Source organism: Malaclemys terrapin, chromosome 5 (assembly GCF_027887155.1).
Source record: "Malaclemys terrapin pileata isolate rMalTer1 chromosome 5, rMalTer1.hap1, whole genome shotgun sequence".
NCBI classification, from domain to species: Eukaryota; Metazoa; Chordata; order Testudines; family Emydidae; genus Malaclemys; species Malaclemys terrapin.
In genome coordinates this window covers 20,880,982-20,897,192 of record NC_071509.1, presented here as the reverse complement: position 1 = coordinate 20,897,192, position 16,211 = coordinate 20,880,982, and the positions used below count along the sequence as shown (strand labels likewise).

The window sequence follows — 16,211 nt, the reverse complement described above, 5'->3', positions numbered from 1 at the left end:
AGAATTTTAAAAAGCTTAAGACTCCAGTCTTTGTGATTGCAAAGATAACTGTCAAAAACTGAACACGTCTAAACCAATGCAGTAATATCAGCCCAAACATGCAGAAGGCCTGAAGCAACAGCTTTAAGGGAAATGGGAACTCTCCAATTCTTCTGAATATAGCGTTCACTCTGAAGCTTGATGATGACTACTTAGACATCAACAATCTTAGCTATTTCACTATTGGGAGCTTGCAAGAAAGGAGAAGGTCAATCCTATTACGAAGATCTTTAGTATCTACTGTGAACACCAGCTCATTTTTGCATCATGAGCATTTAAGTGCTGGTCAGAGTTTGAGAAAATATTACTACTTCTCTTCTGCACAATCTAACCCCACTTTTGTGCAAGAGTACCTGTTTGTCACATTTGTAAAGAAACCATTTTTAAAAAACTCCACAGGTCACTTATTCTTCCCAACTTATCTTCAATGAGTTCACAGAGTTGTTTTTAGGTCAAGCACTGACAACACATTTGGAAGCCTGAATTGAGCGTTGATATGCTACATATCTGCATTTGATTGTGTCATTTGTCAAATCCCTTAAAAAAGCTTTTTTAAAACAAAAACCAAAATAAATTAATAAATAAAACATTATTGTCTGTTGAATTATTCTTTTTCAACTACGTGACCTCTTCACTGAAAAGAGATGGGCAGACTGAAATATCTGTAAATATCTGTAGAGTACACTACTGAATAAATGCTTGACGTAAGCATAAAAGCATCAATGTGTGGTACATATAAAGTTACGCAATGTTCAAACAATATAACAGACATTCCAAGAGGGTATAACAAGAGGTAGTAAAACTGAATTTCCAAGTGAGAAAGCACAGGCAATAAGCCACAGAATATGCAACATGAAAGCATGAGGTTGAAACACTCAGACTTGAGGGGTATTTATCTATTATTCCAAATGGAAGGTTCACCCTTTAACACTTTCACTAGCCCTTTTAAACTGAAGGTTTACAATTTAGTTAGCTTTAAGGGCTAATGTGCTATTAAAACAGAAGCATGTAATATTTAGAAAATTTCTCATGAAAACCCATTAATATTTATTCTTTCAGTGAAAAGAGTAATTTTATAGTGTGTTTAATACACAGAGGTCAAGTTTAAAGCTTTGTGTTCAAACTAATGTTTATAAACAGAAATTCATTTTTTAAAGCTGCAGTGAAAGTGTTAAAATGAGGTCAAGCTCTCAGTTAAAGCTATGAGCTGCTGACCTTTTCAGTGTTACTATCGGAGGACGGGAAAGTAGAAGATGAATAAGTAGATGTGTCCAAGTCTGGGCCCTCCATGGAGGAGCTCTGAGATATGTCGGGCCCCTCAGTAGAAGACTGGTATACCCGCTCTGCCCGTTGCACACTTACAATTTCAGAACTGTCCGAAGGGGTCACAGCTGAATCTGGACCTTCTGTGGTAGTCTGAGAGCTATCACTAACTGGTGAAGAAGCCTGCATGCCATCATTCAAGTCCATAGTGGGGTCTGACTGGACAGTGCTGATCTGGCTGGAGCTCCGACTAAGCATGTCATCCTCTTCCCCTTCAGTAGTTGTGCTGGCCAAATCACAACTGGTCAGGTCTACAGAGTCTGATTGCAAAGTATGTTGTGAACGTGGCTGCTCAGTGATGATGTCATGTCCTGTGGGATCAGCTGCAGAACTTACTATTGATCCAGCTGTTGATACTCCTGATGAAGAAGCTAATTCACTGGTTATCTCACTCTTCATAGAGGCTTAAACAAAAAGCAATTAGTGATCCAAAGTCATCTATCAAGAAAATATCTGTATACACTTTAAGGAAAAGATTTAAACACCAAAGGAAAATAAAATCATCAAATTCAGCTTTGCACCCCTGATATAAAACTGGATTAAGCTTAGAAGGGAGCAGTGACTGAAGCAATAAAATATTGTTATGGAGGTAAATGCCTGTAAGCCATTTAGGTATAGTACAGCCTTTTCAATTTTTCATTGCTTCTTCTATAAAGGCTGTAACCAGCACCTTAAGGCCCATATTTAGTCCTTTTGGATTTGAATACCGCAGTCCAAGAACCATCTTTTTTAATTATGGGTTAAGATGCCAGAAGCAGGGTTTTAAAGTTCAATAAAGAAAATGTATGCAAATTTGCATACGAGTCTGAGGGAGCTATGTTTCTAAACAGTATGCATCTTCTACTTTAAAAAAATATTATTTGATCGTCTTCTGTTACTATGATTGCTAACAGCACTTTAAAAACATCATTTTAAAATAACAGCAAGAAACAGCTGCAAGCGACTAGAATGAGGGAGATGAGAAGGTAGGCAGATATTTTAAAGGGAAACTGTGTGATAATAAAAACACTTTGTGGAAGTTTATTTACTTACTATCACAAGAAACACCAAGATTACTATGACAGAAAGATTAGAAAAAAATTCTATAGATTTAAATTTGCTTACTTAGTGCACTTGACAGTACATTGTGTATAGGCAGTCTTTTCCCCCTGTTTTCAGGTCTTTCAACATAGCAATAATGAATAGAAACTTTTTTTTTAAAATAGGAAAATATAATTGTAAAGAGAAAGATTGGCAGGACTACTCAGGAACAGGTGTAGTACTTAAAACTACTTTCAACTCTTTCTAGATTTTAAATAAATTTTTATCCCTTTAAGTTAAGTTTTTAAATAATGATTCTTTTAAATACATGATGCCGCATTAAACAGCATTCATGCGGTTTCCCCTTTAATCCTCAACTAAGCAAATTCCATAATCACAGTTGAATTAGACTTTTAACAATCTCCACACTTCGTAAACAAACAAAGGATAAATGGTAAAGGTAAATGAGATGGTAAAATATAACTGTATATAGCTTTGGGCTATTCCATTTTTAGTCAATCATATTTTATGGACAGACACTTATTTACTATTCAAGGTGGACTTGCTGAACAGCTTACAGAAACTACACTAAAAACTCTGTGTTAAAAAGAATGCAGTCCTACCTGCAAAAGTTGCAGTGCTGACTTCTGACCGTGTTTCAGGGTCATCCTCCAAGCCTTCTTCTTCTCCTAAAAGTACTTTACCTGATAAATGATGCAGCAATAATATTTTTAAGTTTGCTAAAAATGCTATCCTACACTCTGGAAACAGTCTCAATTCTTTTAAAAAAAGAGAGAAGGTAAGTAAGTGAGGTAATATCTTTTATTGGACCAATTTCTGATGGTGAGAGAGACAAGCTTCCAAGCAACACAAAGCTCTTCTTCAGGGCTGGGAAATGTACTCTAGAGTATCACAGCTAAATACAAGCTGGAACAGAGATAAACAATTTGTTCCACCTTGTATTTAGCTGTGACACTCTTGAGTACATTTTCCAGCCTTGAAAAAGAGGTCTGTTTAAGTTCAAAAGCTTGTGTCTCACCAGCAGAAGTTGGTCCAATAAAAGATTATCTCACTCACCTTGTTTAATATCCTGGGACCAACATGGCTACAACATTGCATACATGAAAAAAGTCAGATGTAAAATGTCTACCCTCTTTGAAGTAAATTATTTATCCTTACACTGAAAAAATATCCAGGTTAGTATAAAATAATGGATATGGGGAAAATGAATAATTAAGAGAAAGAGCAGACAGCATTTTACTACCTAGTCGGGGAGAAGTGGACAATGACAAATGGACAATGAAGGCTGATTGCTTTGTGTGACAGTCTGGGAATCTGTTTATGTGAACTTATGAATTCCAATCTTTTATGAATTCTCTGTATGCTTATACCCTTACTCATAGCTTTCATTGTATCCTTGCATCAATCCTCTTGTTTAAAGGGAGAAGGTGTGGGTATCTCCCCTGAACAGAGCAGACATTAAGGACCATCAGCATTGCAATAACCTTTCCTTATCAGGGTATTCGTTCTACCAGCCAAAACTGTTTGGCTTGCAAATGTCTCTTATCCCCAGTAACAACGACTGAGGGTAGGAGACCGCAGTCCATAAAGAATTACAGAGTGAAAATATTCCAAGGAAAGGACAGGAGGAGTACTGGAATCTGCTGTTAAAAGGGAAACTCTCTAACAAGGAGGCAGCATATCAAAACTAGAAGACAAGACTTGGCAGGAGTAGAAGGGCTGCAGAAGAATTCTGGACTCGCTGGAAGATGCTGATTAAGACTCAAAGAGCTCTCAGAAGGGGTGAGAAAACTGAGGAGGGTCTCACATGCAAGTGTTCAATATTTTTCCATAGATCTAAATATCTTGTGTGCTTTGTTTATGGCCAGGTCTACACTACAGTCTTTTGCCAGCATAGCTCTGTCAGTCAGGGGTGTAAAGAAGTGTGATCCCTGACTGACAGCTGTGTCCCCAAAAGCCCCTCACATAGATGCAGTTATTCCAGTAAAAGCACAGTTTTGCTGGTACAACCTGCATCCACACTAGGAGCCTTTTGCCAGCATACACATACCAATATAGATATACTAGCAAAGCACTCAAAGTATAGACCTGGCCAAGAAGTAAAGTGTGTGTGGTTTAGAAGTGCCTTTACAAACTCGGTGTGTTACTGGTTTAATTGTCACAAAATCCCCAAAAGGTGAAACAGTAAACCAGAGTATCCACAAGGATGGAGCTCTGGAGAAGGCATGCATGAGCTACTGGTGAGACTTGGGAGGTCCACATTGGTCTTGGGATCAAGGGTAGCTCAGCTGCAAGGCTTCACATCCCGAGAAGGTACCAGCATTGCACCAGTCTGCACCCCAGGAGTGAGCCTGAAAGGCCAGAGCAAGTCCATGTCCGGATGCTGCTCACACTCAGTAAATTCAAAAGCATGTGGGGGATGCAAAGTGTGAGTCCAATACAGCAGCCTAATAAATCCCATAATGGGGTACTCAGCCAGGGCTATAATACTTTCTTTTTTTTTTTTAAATGTATACGGGTAACAAAGATGCAAACCCCCACTTAATGCAATAAGATAATACATTTTAAAAGACCCAGGAAACAAAAGAGTTAATATTATGATAATAGTATTAGCAGCTTATGTGACACATACTACTAAACTACATATTTAGAAAGACTAACCAGTAATCCAAAATGTGTGGCAGAGAATTCTGTTTTGCATTTCCAATTTTGTTTTCTTTTATGATGCAACCAAAAGGCTACATTAACACAGACATCTGCATTTAATATTCTTGGTTTTGTATTTTTCATGTGAAGAAAAAAAATGAAACACAGCTCTGATAATACAGAGTTGCAGAACTGTGTTTATCCACAGCACCATAAGTTTTAGAGTACCCAAGTCTACAGATAAGGAAAAATGTAGTTGTGACATTTGGAATTGTGCAATTCCACAGTATTCTGGAAAATAATGCAACTAAAAATCTATTCTACAACAAATGTTTAGGCTTCTCTTTTTTGCACTATAAACGCATGAGAACATTTTTTAAATAATTAATCATGCTGAAAATGGCTGAGTATACTTAAGGTCATACTGTGTTCTGAACCTCAAGCACAGAAGACTCAGTATGTGATCACTGAATCATAGAATATCAGGGTTGGAAGGGACCTCAGGAGGTCATTTAGTCCAGGGGTCGGCAACCTTTCAGAAGTGGTGTGCGGAGTCTTCATTTATACACTCTAATTTAAGGCTTTGCGTGCTAGTAATATATATAGACTTCTAAAAAACGTTAAAATGTAAGTCTCTATAAGTCTTTATATTATATAACCAAACTACTGTTATATGTAAAGTAAATAAGGTTTTCAAAATGTTTCAGAAGCTTTATTTAAAATTAAATTAAAATGCAGATCTTATCAGTTTAGTGTGATTCTTTACCCTTGCTTTTCCTTGCTGAGTTTTCCAACGTCTGGCACGTATTTGGATACTTTAAGCTGCACACAGGCTTCTGAGTGATCAATTGTTAACGGGCTCCGAGAGGGACAGAGGACAGATTTCATGTGTGAAAATACATGTTCACACAGGTATGTGGATCCAAATGCTGAAAGCATTGCAAACGCAATTTTCTTCAAACAGTTACATTTCACTGGCAGGACATCCAGCAGGTCAGAATAGAGGCCCCATGATCTCCCTCGGTAGCTTCAAGTGAGCTCCGCAGCTCCACAAAAACTTTGATGTCCACAATTCTGAGCTTTTTAACTGAATGAGTTGCATTTTGAAATCTTCAACACCCATCCACTGAAATACAGACATATCCATGTCGCTTTCATTGAACTTTTCAGGTTTAATTAGAAAAGAAAGCATTGGGCCAAATCTCTGAAAATCTTGAAATCTGTCAGAAAATTCTGATTCCAGTTCTTGCATATACTTTCAAATCTCAGCAACACTGACAGTGCAACGTGTCGATAGCTCTTATATGAGTTGGAAGTAGTGGAAAGTAGAAGTTTGAATATCCCTGGAAAAAACTGCTAGTTTCACAACAAATGCTTTCCAGGCTTCATAAAGATCCAGACCTGTTTGCCCTGCACCCTGGAGACAAAGGTTGTGTTCGTTTAGGTGAGCGGTGATATCAGTTAGAAACTCGAGCTTACATGGCCATTTGTCATCATGCTGTTCTTTTTCTGACAAACAGGCTTTGATTGCATCAAAACAGTTTACAAAGCACACCAAAACCTTGCCACGACTTAGCCACCGAATGTTGCTGTGAAGTGGGATGTCGTTATAAGCACTGTCCATCTCTTCTAGCAGTGCTTGAATCTGTCTGCAGATCGAGCAACAAGGAAATTCACAAATTCACCACTGTATTCATCACATTATTAAGCTCTGAATTAGAAATTTTAGCACACAGGTTTTCTTGATGGATGATACAGTGAAATTTGACTGTTGGACAGCCAATTTGATCTTCAGTCTTCAACCTTCTGTTTTCTGACCATGGCAGGAGCACCAGCTGTTGTCACACAAAATATTTTTCTGATGTCAACTCCTCGTTCTTCAAAATGGTTTACAAAACTTTCCAGTATATCTTCCCCCTTTGTTGTGCCATGCAGGGGTTTTAGGCAACAAAGTTCCTCTTGGATTTCATCGGAAGCACAATATCTTGCAACAACTGCCAAACGTGGAACGTCGTTTATATCCACGCTCTCATCAACTGCAATACTAAACACTGCTGTGTCTTTCAATACAGTTGTCCACTTTTCCTTAATGTTTTCTGCCATTTCACTTATGCATCTCTCAACTGTTCTGACAGAGATGGGCAGGTCTTTTATTCTAGATATGATTGTATCTTTATTTGGCAAATCATTGGACAAAATCTCTGAACCGCTGAGAAAAACTTATTTTATATATTCCCCATCTGTAAATGGCTTTCCGGTTTTTTTGCAATGCACTGTGCAATTTTGTAACTTCCTTCTGTAGCTTGATTTTTACTTACACTTAAGCTTTTAAAAACAATGCTTTGCTTCTCATACGCTACTACTGCCTTTTTGATCGATTCAGTCTTGTCTGCTTCGTCAAGAAAGGTTTTCTCGTGCTTCGTTTCAAAATGTCGAACACTTGATGTGCGACAAACACCACTTGCATAACAGAAAGCATAAATAGCACGGTCCTTCTTTTCAATAAATCCAAATGCGTCTGTCCAAACATGCTGAAATGATCGGACATCTAGCTTCGCTTCCTTAGGAGCTGCCATTTTGTCAAATGTTTCCTTCAACTCTCAGTGGAGAAAAAAAAATGGCGATAGAAGGCAAGCACAAGGTCAAAATGCAGCGTGGCCTGACAAAGCAATTTTAAGATGGGGGTGCTGAGCTGCACCCCCTCTTGCCTCGTGTGCAACCCTCACTGTCCCAGGCTGGGGACAGTGGACCACGGCAGGGAGGCTGCAGAGCACTGATCCAAGGCCAGAAGCCGAGCCCAGGGTGGCCTGCTGGGACTCCAGGCTGGAAAGCAGGCTGAGCAAGGCAGAAGATCCAGACCCTGGCTGGCAGGTCATCAGCGGCTGGAACCACAGATTGGCAACTGAGGTGAGTGGAGCTGGTGGCTGGTAGAGCTGAGCAGGGCCGGAGGCCTGGACCCTGTCTGGCAGGGTGCTTGCCCTGGAACTCCAACCGGAAGCAAGGTGAGTGGGGCTGTGGCAGGGACCCCGGCTGGCAAGGGGCTAGCAGCAGGAACCCCAGAGCAGCGACTGAGCGGCTCAGCCCGCTGCCGCTCTAGGGTTTCGGCTGCTGGCTCCTGCCAGCCGGGGTCTTAGCTCGCTGCCAGCCTGGGGTTCCTTCACCCAGTCCAGCAGCGGGCGCTGAGTGGGACTGGCAGGGGAACCCCAGCTGGCAAGGGACCAGCAGCAGGAACCCCAGAGCGGCGGCAGGCTAAGCCGCTCAGCCCGCTGCCGCACGCCATCAAAAATCGGCTCGCGTGCCACCTTTGGCACACATGCTGTAGGTTGCCAACCCCGATCTAGTCCAACCCCCTGCTCAAAGCAGGACCAATCCCCAACTAAATCATCCCAGCCAGGGCTTTGTCAAGCCTGACCTTAAAAACCTCTAAGGAAGGAGATTCCACCATCTCCCTAGGTAACTCATTCCAGTGCTTCACCACCCTCCTAGTGAAGAAGTTTTTCCTAATATCCAACCTAAACATCCCCCACTGCAACTTGAGCCCATTAATATTTGTTCTGTCATCTGGTACCACTCAGAACAGGCTAGATCAATCCTCTTTGGTATCCCCTTTCAGGTAGTTGGAAGCAGCTATAAAGTCCCCCCTCATTCTTCTCTTATATGGCCCAAAATGCAGTTAGCCTTCTTGGCAACAAGGGCACACTGTTGACTCTCAACCAGCTTCTCATCCACTGTAACCCATAGGTCCTTTTCTGCAGAACTGCTGCCTAGCCATTCGGTCCCTAGTCTGTAGCAGTGCATGGGATTCTTCCGTCCTAAGTGCAGGCCTCTGCACTTGTCTTTGTTGAACCTCAGCCAGATTTCTTTTGGCCCAATCCTCTAATTTGTCTAGGTCTCTCTATATCCTATCCCTACCCTCCAGAGTTTTTACCACTCCTCCCAGTTTAGTGTCATCGGCAAACTTACTGAGGGTGCAGTCCATGCCATCCTCCAGATCATCAGTGATATTGAACAAAACCGGCCCCAGGACCGACCCTTGGGGCACTCCGCTTGATACCGGCTGTCAACTAGACATGGAGCCATTGAGCACTACCCGTTGAGCCCGACGATCTAGCCAGCTTTCTATCCACCTTATAGTCCATTCATCCAGCCCATACTTCTTTAACTTGCTGGCAAGAATACTGTGGGAGACCATATCAAAAGCTTTGCTGAAGTCAAGGAATAACATGTCCACTGCTTTCCCCTCATCCATAGAGCCAGTTATCTCATCATAGAAGGCAATTAGGTTAGTCAGGCATGACTTGCCCTTGGTGAATCCATGCTGACTGTTCCTGATCACTTTTCTCTCATTTAAGTGCTTCAGAATTGATTCCTTGAGGATCTGCTGCATGATTTTTCCAGGTGGGGGGTTGCCGGTCACCATCATTAAAGGTGACCAGCAAAGGGAAAAGAAGTGGGGTTTTGCCCTTATTTGTCCTTGATGCATAAAGGAACGGCAATTTTTGTCTTGGTTTTTACATTTGAAGTATCAAGTCTTGAATTCTCCATTCCTCTAGCAAAAAATGGAATACTGAGATGACATCAAAACTGATACGAAAGTGAAGACCAAACTACCAAGAGAGTGGGTTTTTCTGGAAAAAAAATTTAAAATCCCAAATTGTAACACCTATTTAATTCAAACCTGAACACACTTGGAAAATAAACACTTTCCTTGAAAGATTCAATACTTTCTCCTCATTCAAATCCTTCCTAAAAGCCACTACTTCTCCAATACTACAAGTAATATGCTACTAATTTGCCCACTGCCCCAAGCTTCCTCACATTTTGTATAATCCACATATTCTGGATTTTCAAGGTCCTCCAGGCAGACACTGTACTTTGTGTACAGACCAGTCACACTATCAGCAATAAATCATACGTGCATACACCTATACCCATGAAAGGATGAGAAAACTCCTACTAGAATTCCCTCCACCAAAACAAGGGAAGACGATATTTCATTTTCCAATCTTTCATGCATTTAGACATTTTAAAGAAACTAAAAAGGACAGTTTTTAGTTTCCCAAGCAGGTAACCTTTAAGATTAATTGCAAAGTAGGTTATGAATGAAAGCTGATGTCAACTTTAGCTCTGTTCAGGCCCCTCTGTAGAATATAATTATGTGGCCGTGCAAATGACCAGATAATTGCTCTTTTGTTTTTAAGATTCCATACAGTTGTGGTCCAAAATGTAAGCATTCATTTAGAAAATATGTAGTCTTTCATTCTTATGGTTGACAAGACAGCCTTCAAAATATGGCCCAAACATAAACCAAAGCCTAAACTAAAACCACAGATACCCTGAAGCAACAGCACCAAGTACAGGGTATTAGAGTGCTGGGGTTGGAATCAAATGCTGCTGTGTTTCTCCCTCCCTTTCCTCACCTCTCCGCCCACTGACCCATGGGGAGCATATTTAAAGTCCAATAGCCTCAATCTTAGCAAAAAGAGCAGAACCCCAATGCTCTGTATGCCAGTAAACTGCAAAATTAGAAATCCACTTCAATTCAACTAGCTACTTCTGCTAATTTTTAAAGTCTTCTCTAAAAGGGAATATCATCTTTGAAATTCATGGTAAGAACTGTGATAATTAGACTGAATATTCTGATCATCTATACCGAAGACTACAGGAATAAACATGAAGTATGGGATTAAAACATGCACAAGTAAAGAAATTCAGTTAGGCTACTACAACCGTAGTTCAAGACTTGGCTTGTTTAGCCTAACCAAAAGAAGGCTGAGGGGAGATATTATTGCTCTCTATAAACACATCAGAGGGATAAACAACAGGGAGGGAGAGGAGTTATTTAAGCTAAGCCTCAAGGTGGACACAAGAACAAATGACCATCAAAAAGTTTAGGCTCAAAATTAGGAGAAGGTTTCTAACCATCAGAGGAGTGAAGTTCTGGAATAGCTTTCCAAGGGAAACAGTGGGGGCAAAAAACGTAATTGGCTTCAAGAATGAGCTTGATAAGTTTATGGAGGGGAAGGTGTGATGGGACTAGCTACAATGGCATGTGACCCATTGGCAACTGCCAGTAGCAAAATTTCCCAATGGCTGGAGGTGGGACACTAGATGGGGAGATCTGTGAGTTACTACAGAGAATTCTTTCCCAGGTACCTGCCTGGTGGGTCTTGCGGATATGCTCAGGGTCATATCTGGGGTCAGGAAGGAATTTCCCCCCAGGACAGATTGGCAGAGACCGGGGGGGGTGGGGGGGGGGGTGTTTCCCTTCCTCTGCAGTATGCGGCATGGGTCACTTGCAGGTTTAAACTAGACTAAATGGTGAAATCTCTGTAAATTGAAGTCTTTAAGCATGATTTGAGGACTTTAGTAACCTCAGCCAGAGGTCAGGGGTCTATTTCGGGAGTGGGTGGGTAAGGTTCTGATGTCCTGCACATTGCAGGCCCCAGACTAGATGATCACGATGGTCCCTTCTGACCTCAGTCTGCTACATGCAGCTACATGTAAATTATAATATCAGCTCTCATTTCATGAACATCTAACAGGCAGGACCATGACATTAAGCAATGACTCAAGATGTGCAAAACGTGTTTTAGCAAATGAAGATTATATTCATTAATTCTAGACAGTTTAATGTTTTTTAATTTAAGGACTGTTTAATCTATAATCATTATTAGTAAAATATAAACTTATTTTACTGAAGACCTACTGCTATATTCAAAATATTTAAATCAAACATGAAAAACAAAGATTACACCTTTCTTAGTATATAGTGTAACGTGGTGTTCACTTATTTTGTTGCATAGTAAGCTGGCTTCCAGATTCATATAGAAATAGATTCTACTTTCTCAATACACCTCTACCCCGATATAACGCTGTCCTCGGGAGCCAAAAAATCTTACTGCATTATAGGTAAAGCTACGTTATATCGAACTTGCTTTGATCCGCCGGAGTGCGCAGCCCCGCCCCCTCAGAGCACTGCTTTACCGCTTTATATCCGAATTCATGTTATATCGGGTCGCGTTATATTGGGGTAGAAGTATACCATCTCTTCCTTTATCTTTCCTAAAAAGAGTCTTATACGGACCTATCGCTGTAGCTCCCAAGCATCCATCCCATTCAGCAACATCACAGTTTATCACATTAAGCTACTTTCTTATCACACTGAGGTCAAGAATAGTTTATTTTTTATTTTCACACACAAAAAATAACCAATTAGAGGGGGGAAAAGAGCATATTTGAAACACTGTAAATTAGGTGCTGTAGTGGCCCTAATTGCTGTAGTGGCAACACATGCTTGTTGAATCCCCGTTCTACTTCTAAACTGTTTATCCCAGGAAAGGTATTTTTCTCCCTTATACCTCCTTCTCTACCCCAAATCCTATACTGGAATTCGCTAGCACAGACCTCTGTTCCCACACAGAGTACCATAGAAGCCAAAGGGATTTTGCAGTGGCACAGCAGGAGTCAGAACTAGTGAATCCTGACATAGGGTGGGGTTTACAATGGCTCCATTACTGCTGTCAAGCTTCTTTAGAAAACTACACGAGTATGACTGAACATGAAGTATGTTATTATGGTCAAACTGTGCACAGAATGTCCAAGAGTGATAGCTCAAACTAAGATTTCAACTTAAATCTCCAGTGGTGGAGAAAAAAATCAAAATGATAGGTAATAGTCATAAGGGAGCAGTGTTAGTCATCACAGGACAGACAGACCAGATCAGAGCACAAGTGGCATTTTAAAACATGCAAGACATACACATGCATTAATGAAGGAATGCAACAGTGAGAAAGATCAAAAAGCACAATTTTCCAATTTAATGGTCTGTTAACTGTTGTGCTTGTTTCATTCCAGGTCAAATATGGTTGTAAAAAACAGTAACCGGGCCCTGTTCAGTGAAAGCTGCTTCAACAATGATCAGAATAATTCTGCCAGCAAAGCAAAGAAAAAAAATAGCAATAATATTTCTGCTTTTTGAATTACTTCACTGTATCTTGGTTGTAACGTCAAACTCTGGCAAAAATTAGATTTATGCTCTTCAATCCCAGTTGCAAAGAGGAACACATTAGTGAATAGAAATCAAAATTTAGCAAGACAAACCAAGTGAAAAAATCAGATAAGCATGTGATTAAGCAATTATGATTCTGAAGATAGTCACCTTTTAGTTTTCTTGACAGACAAGGGCTGCATGAAGACCCCCCTCTAGCTGCAAATCACAAAGTAACAAATCAGGGAAAAGAACAGAGCTGCTGAAATTAAGAAGGAATTCTAATAGCCTCATAAGTCCATTAGATAAAGTTTAGAAATTAAACAGAAAATGTGTTTCCTTTAAGGTTTCAAATCCTTGTCAGGTAGAGTATCTCTAAAACGTTGTACTGTGACACTTCTTTGCACTCCAGGAAAAACAAACTCAACTGAAGTTTTTTACTTTGAAAAATATACAATTAATTTGTCATAGCAGTGTCGTATTTTTTTTTTTTTTTTTTTTTTTTTGGCCTGGCTAATGGATTACCATCTATTACCAGCAAACTTGTAAATCAGAGAGATTGGAAACTTCATTCTTCCCTCTAATATAGAAAATGAGTTCACCATAAAATTGAAGTTTTTAAAAAAATTAAATCGGGGACTAAGATTTTCATTTCAGGAAGTTAAAGAGTTAAGACAATATTTTATTTACAAGAACTTGCACCTCATAGACAAGAGCATCAAAACCTAAAGAAACAATTATAGACAAGCTTAATAGTTACACTGAGAATTTGTGCTTATTGTTGGTAGTAAACTAGACAATTGGCAATGAGTTGTCATAATTAATGTACTTTTTGATTAGATCAGCTTTCCATGCATCACATCAGCCTGGTCAAAAGATTGGTAAGAAGGGTATTAATTTTCTCTTAAAGTTATCAATTAGAATGATGGTCTTACAACTTTTGGTTAAACAAAAGGAGAAAAGTACAAAACATAAGATTGTACTAAAATATGTATATTAAGAACATTGTCCCAAACGCCAATCTTTACCAATTTTCTCTATATGCATAAAGAATCTGCACACCTGCTTCTGAAAAAGCCTTAAGTTTCCACACACAGGTTTTTAACACTATTTTTTTTTTTATGATTTTGGCCATTTAAGGAATTTAAAGAGCCTGCAATGTGTGTTCATCTCTCAGCTAAAACACCAAAAATATTGCTTACCTATAAGCTCCACTATGCTTCCACTGCGGCTTCTGCTGATAGACTCGTCTTTGGATACACTGACCTGTGTAATGCCTCCTGAAGTGGTCAGGGCATGAAGAAGATCAGGCGGTGGTGTTCTAAAAAGTTGTTGTAATAGTTCTAAAGCTCCAGTCACAACATTGTGGTCCTGGTGCTGAGTGTAATGCAAAGTCAATTCATAGACCTATAAATCAAAGAAAGCTTAGTAGTAAATATTTATAACTAACTATCTCCTTTTCTAAATAGGCTCTTGCACCACTCTTGCAGCCAGAGGTTCTAAGCAACTTCCAGTAGTGCATTAAGTGACGTGATTAATATCTGTCACATGCAGTTTGTTTTCTCTCATCCTCTTCCCACAGAGAAAATTGTGTGTGCAATGTGTTTTGTTTTGGTAGGATTTTTATTTTTTAAAAAGGTACACACTGCTGTATTAGAGAAGGCAAGTCAAATAAGTGTGCTTTGCACTTGAAACAGAAGGTGGCAAGGTTTGTGATGGTCCTTAGCTCCTTAGGACTACTAATTCATAATACTGCCATTGCGCTTTGCTTTGTAGGGATATTTATATTTTGCCAGTCACTGGGCAAACATATAATCAAATAATAGAATAATATTGACAAAAAAACTATAAATGGCTCCCAACTCAGAACTAAAATAGTTGACAACAAATATGAGAAATACATTATACTGTACATTACAAAGATGTTTGCTGGCTCATAAGCCAACTAGTACTTTGAAAGAGTTACCATTCAACTCTCACCTGTATAAGCTGATCTGGAGAAGGTGAAATCTCGGTTTCTTTTCGTGTTACACCAAAACTGCCTTTCAGACTGGTATCCTTTACTTGCTGCTGCAGTAATGGTATTAGATACCTTAGTGTGAGCAGTACTCCAAGAATTAAAAGAGTAGGATGTTCATCTTCCACAGGAACCAACAAACCTGCAAAAAAGTTATGACTCTTATCTTACTGGTAGTACAAGTACTATGCATTAACTGAAGACATCATCATCAGTTCTTTTACTTATCCAAAAAAATAGATAAGGAGGATCAGCTCCCAACAGTCATAACTCCATCACTCTTCTCACTGAAGTAATAGCTATCAAAAATGCTACTTTCTTAGAGAGATACAGCAAAGAGCAGGCAGCAACCAGTTCAAAGGGCAATCCCATCTCACTTTCTGTCACCAGATTTAAGACCCAGAGAGGAAAGGGATCTATGACATGGGGATATAACCTGTCCAGACCCTTTTAAGAATCTGACATTGGACCAGAAAATACCAAGCAGCCCACAATTGGAGGGTGGAAAGCAAAGATAGTTCCATCAGGATTTACCTGGCAGCTAACTGATTGGCCTTGCTGTTTTCGGTGCAACAAGTAATCCAAAATATGTTGGAGAGAGGCTAGGATTGGTGAAACACCCTTCTGTTTTGACCATAAGGAGAATTGTTTTCACTTTAACAGTTAAGTATATCTAGTAGGTAGCTTTCGGATATTCCGGAGAATTTTTTGTATGTTTCCTCAAACTGCTTCCAGAGGCGTTAAACATGAAGCATCCAGGCCGGGAGATAGAGAGCAGCCAGGCTGGGATGTAGCAGGTCGCGGTATTGGGAGATCAGGTCCAGTTCTGGAGGTAGTGCCAAAGAAGCCCTGCCAAGAGACTCAGCAAACTGGAGAACCACACCAGGGCTATGAGGATCATACAAGCATGATCCTGCTTGAGCAACGCCCTGGGAAGAAGCGGAATGGGAGGGTAGGTATACATCACATTGCCGTTCCAAGACTGGAGGAAAGCATCTATCAGAGATCCCTGATTGTGTGCTACCCTGCAACAACAAACCTATTACATTCTGTTAGGAAGAGTAGCAAATAGGTCTATGTGAGAGACCCCCCAGGTTTGAAAAATTAATCTCACCATATCCAGCTTGAGAGACTGCTTGTGATCTCTGTTGAACA

The 16,211-nt window shown here is 40.0% G+C and overlaps 1 protein-coding gene across 5 annotated transcripts in view; it reads right to left on the bottom strand.

The window, feature by feature from the left end:
• The window catches only part of HTT (huntingtin), a 209,579-nt gene that overhangs the window by 157,245 nt on the left and 36,123 nt on the right, over nucleotides 1–16,211 (bottom strand). For 4 of the 5 annotated variants that reach the window (XM_054030679.1, XM_054030683.1, XM_054030681.1 and 1 more), the window contains 5 exons: nucleotides 15,020–15,198; nucleotides 14,242–14,446; nucleotides 13,211–13,258; nucleotides 3,006–3,086; nucleotides 1,402–1,766 (listed from right to left, as the gene is read on the bottom strand). In XM_054030679.1, the coding sequence (XP_053886654.1) occupies nucleotides 1,402–1,766; nucleotides 3,006–3,086; nucleotides 13,211–13,258; nucleotides 14,242–14,446; nucleotides 15,020–15,198 (878 nt within the window). The remainder of the gene's footprint in view (nucleotides 1–1,401; nucleotides 1,767–3,005; nucleotides 3,087–13,210; nucleotides 13,259–14,241; nucleotides 14,447–15,019; nucleotides 15,199–16,211) is intronic. The other variant, XM_054030680.1, reaches the window with a different exon arrangement.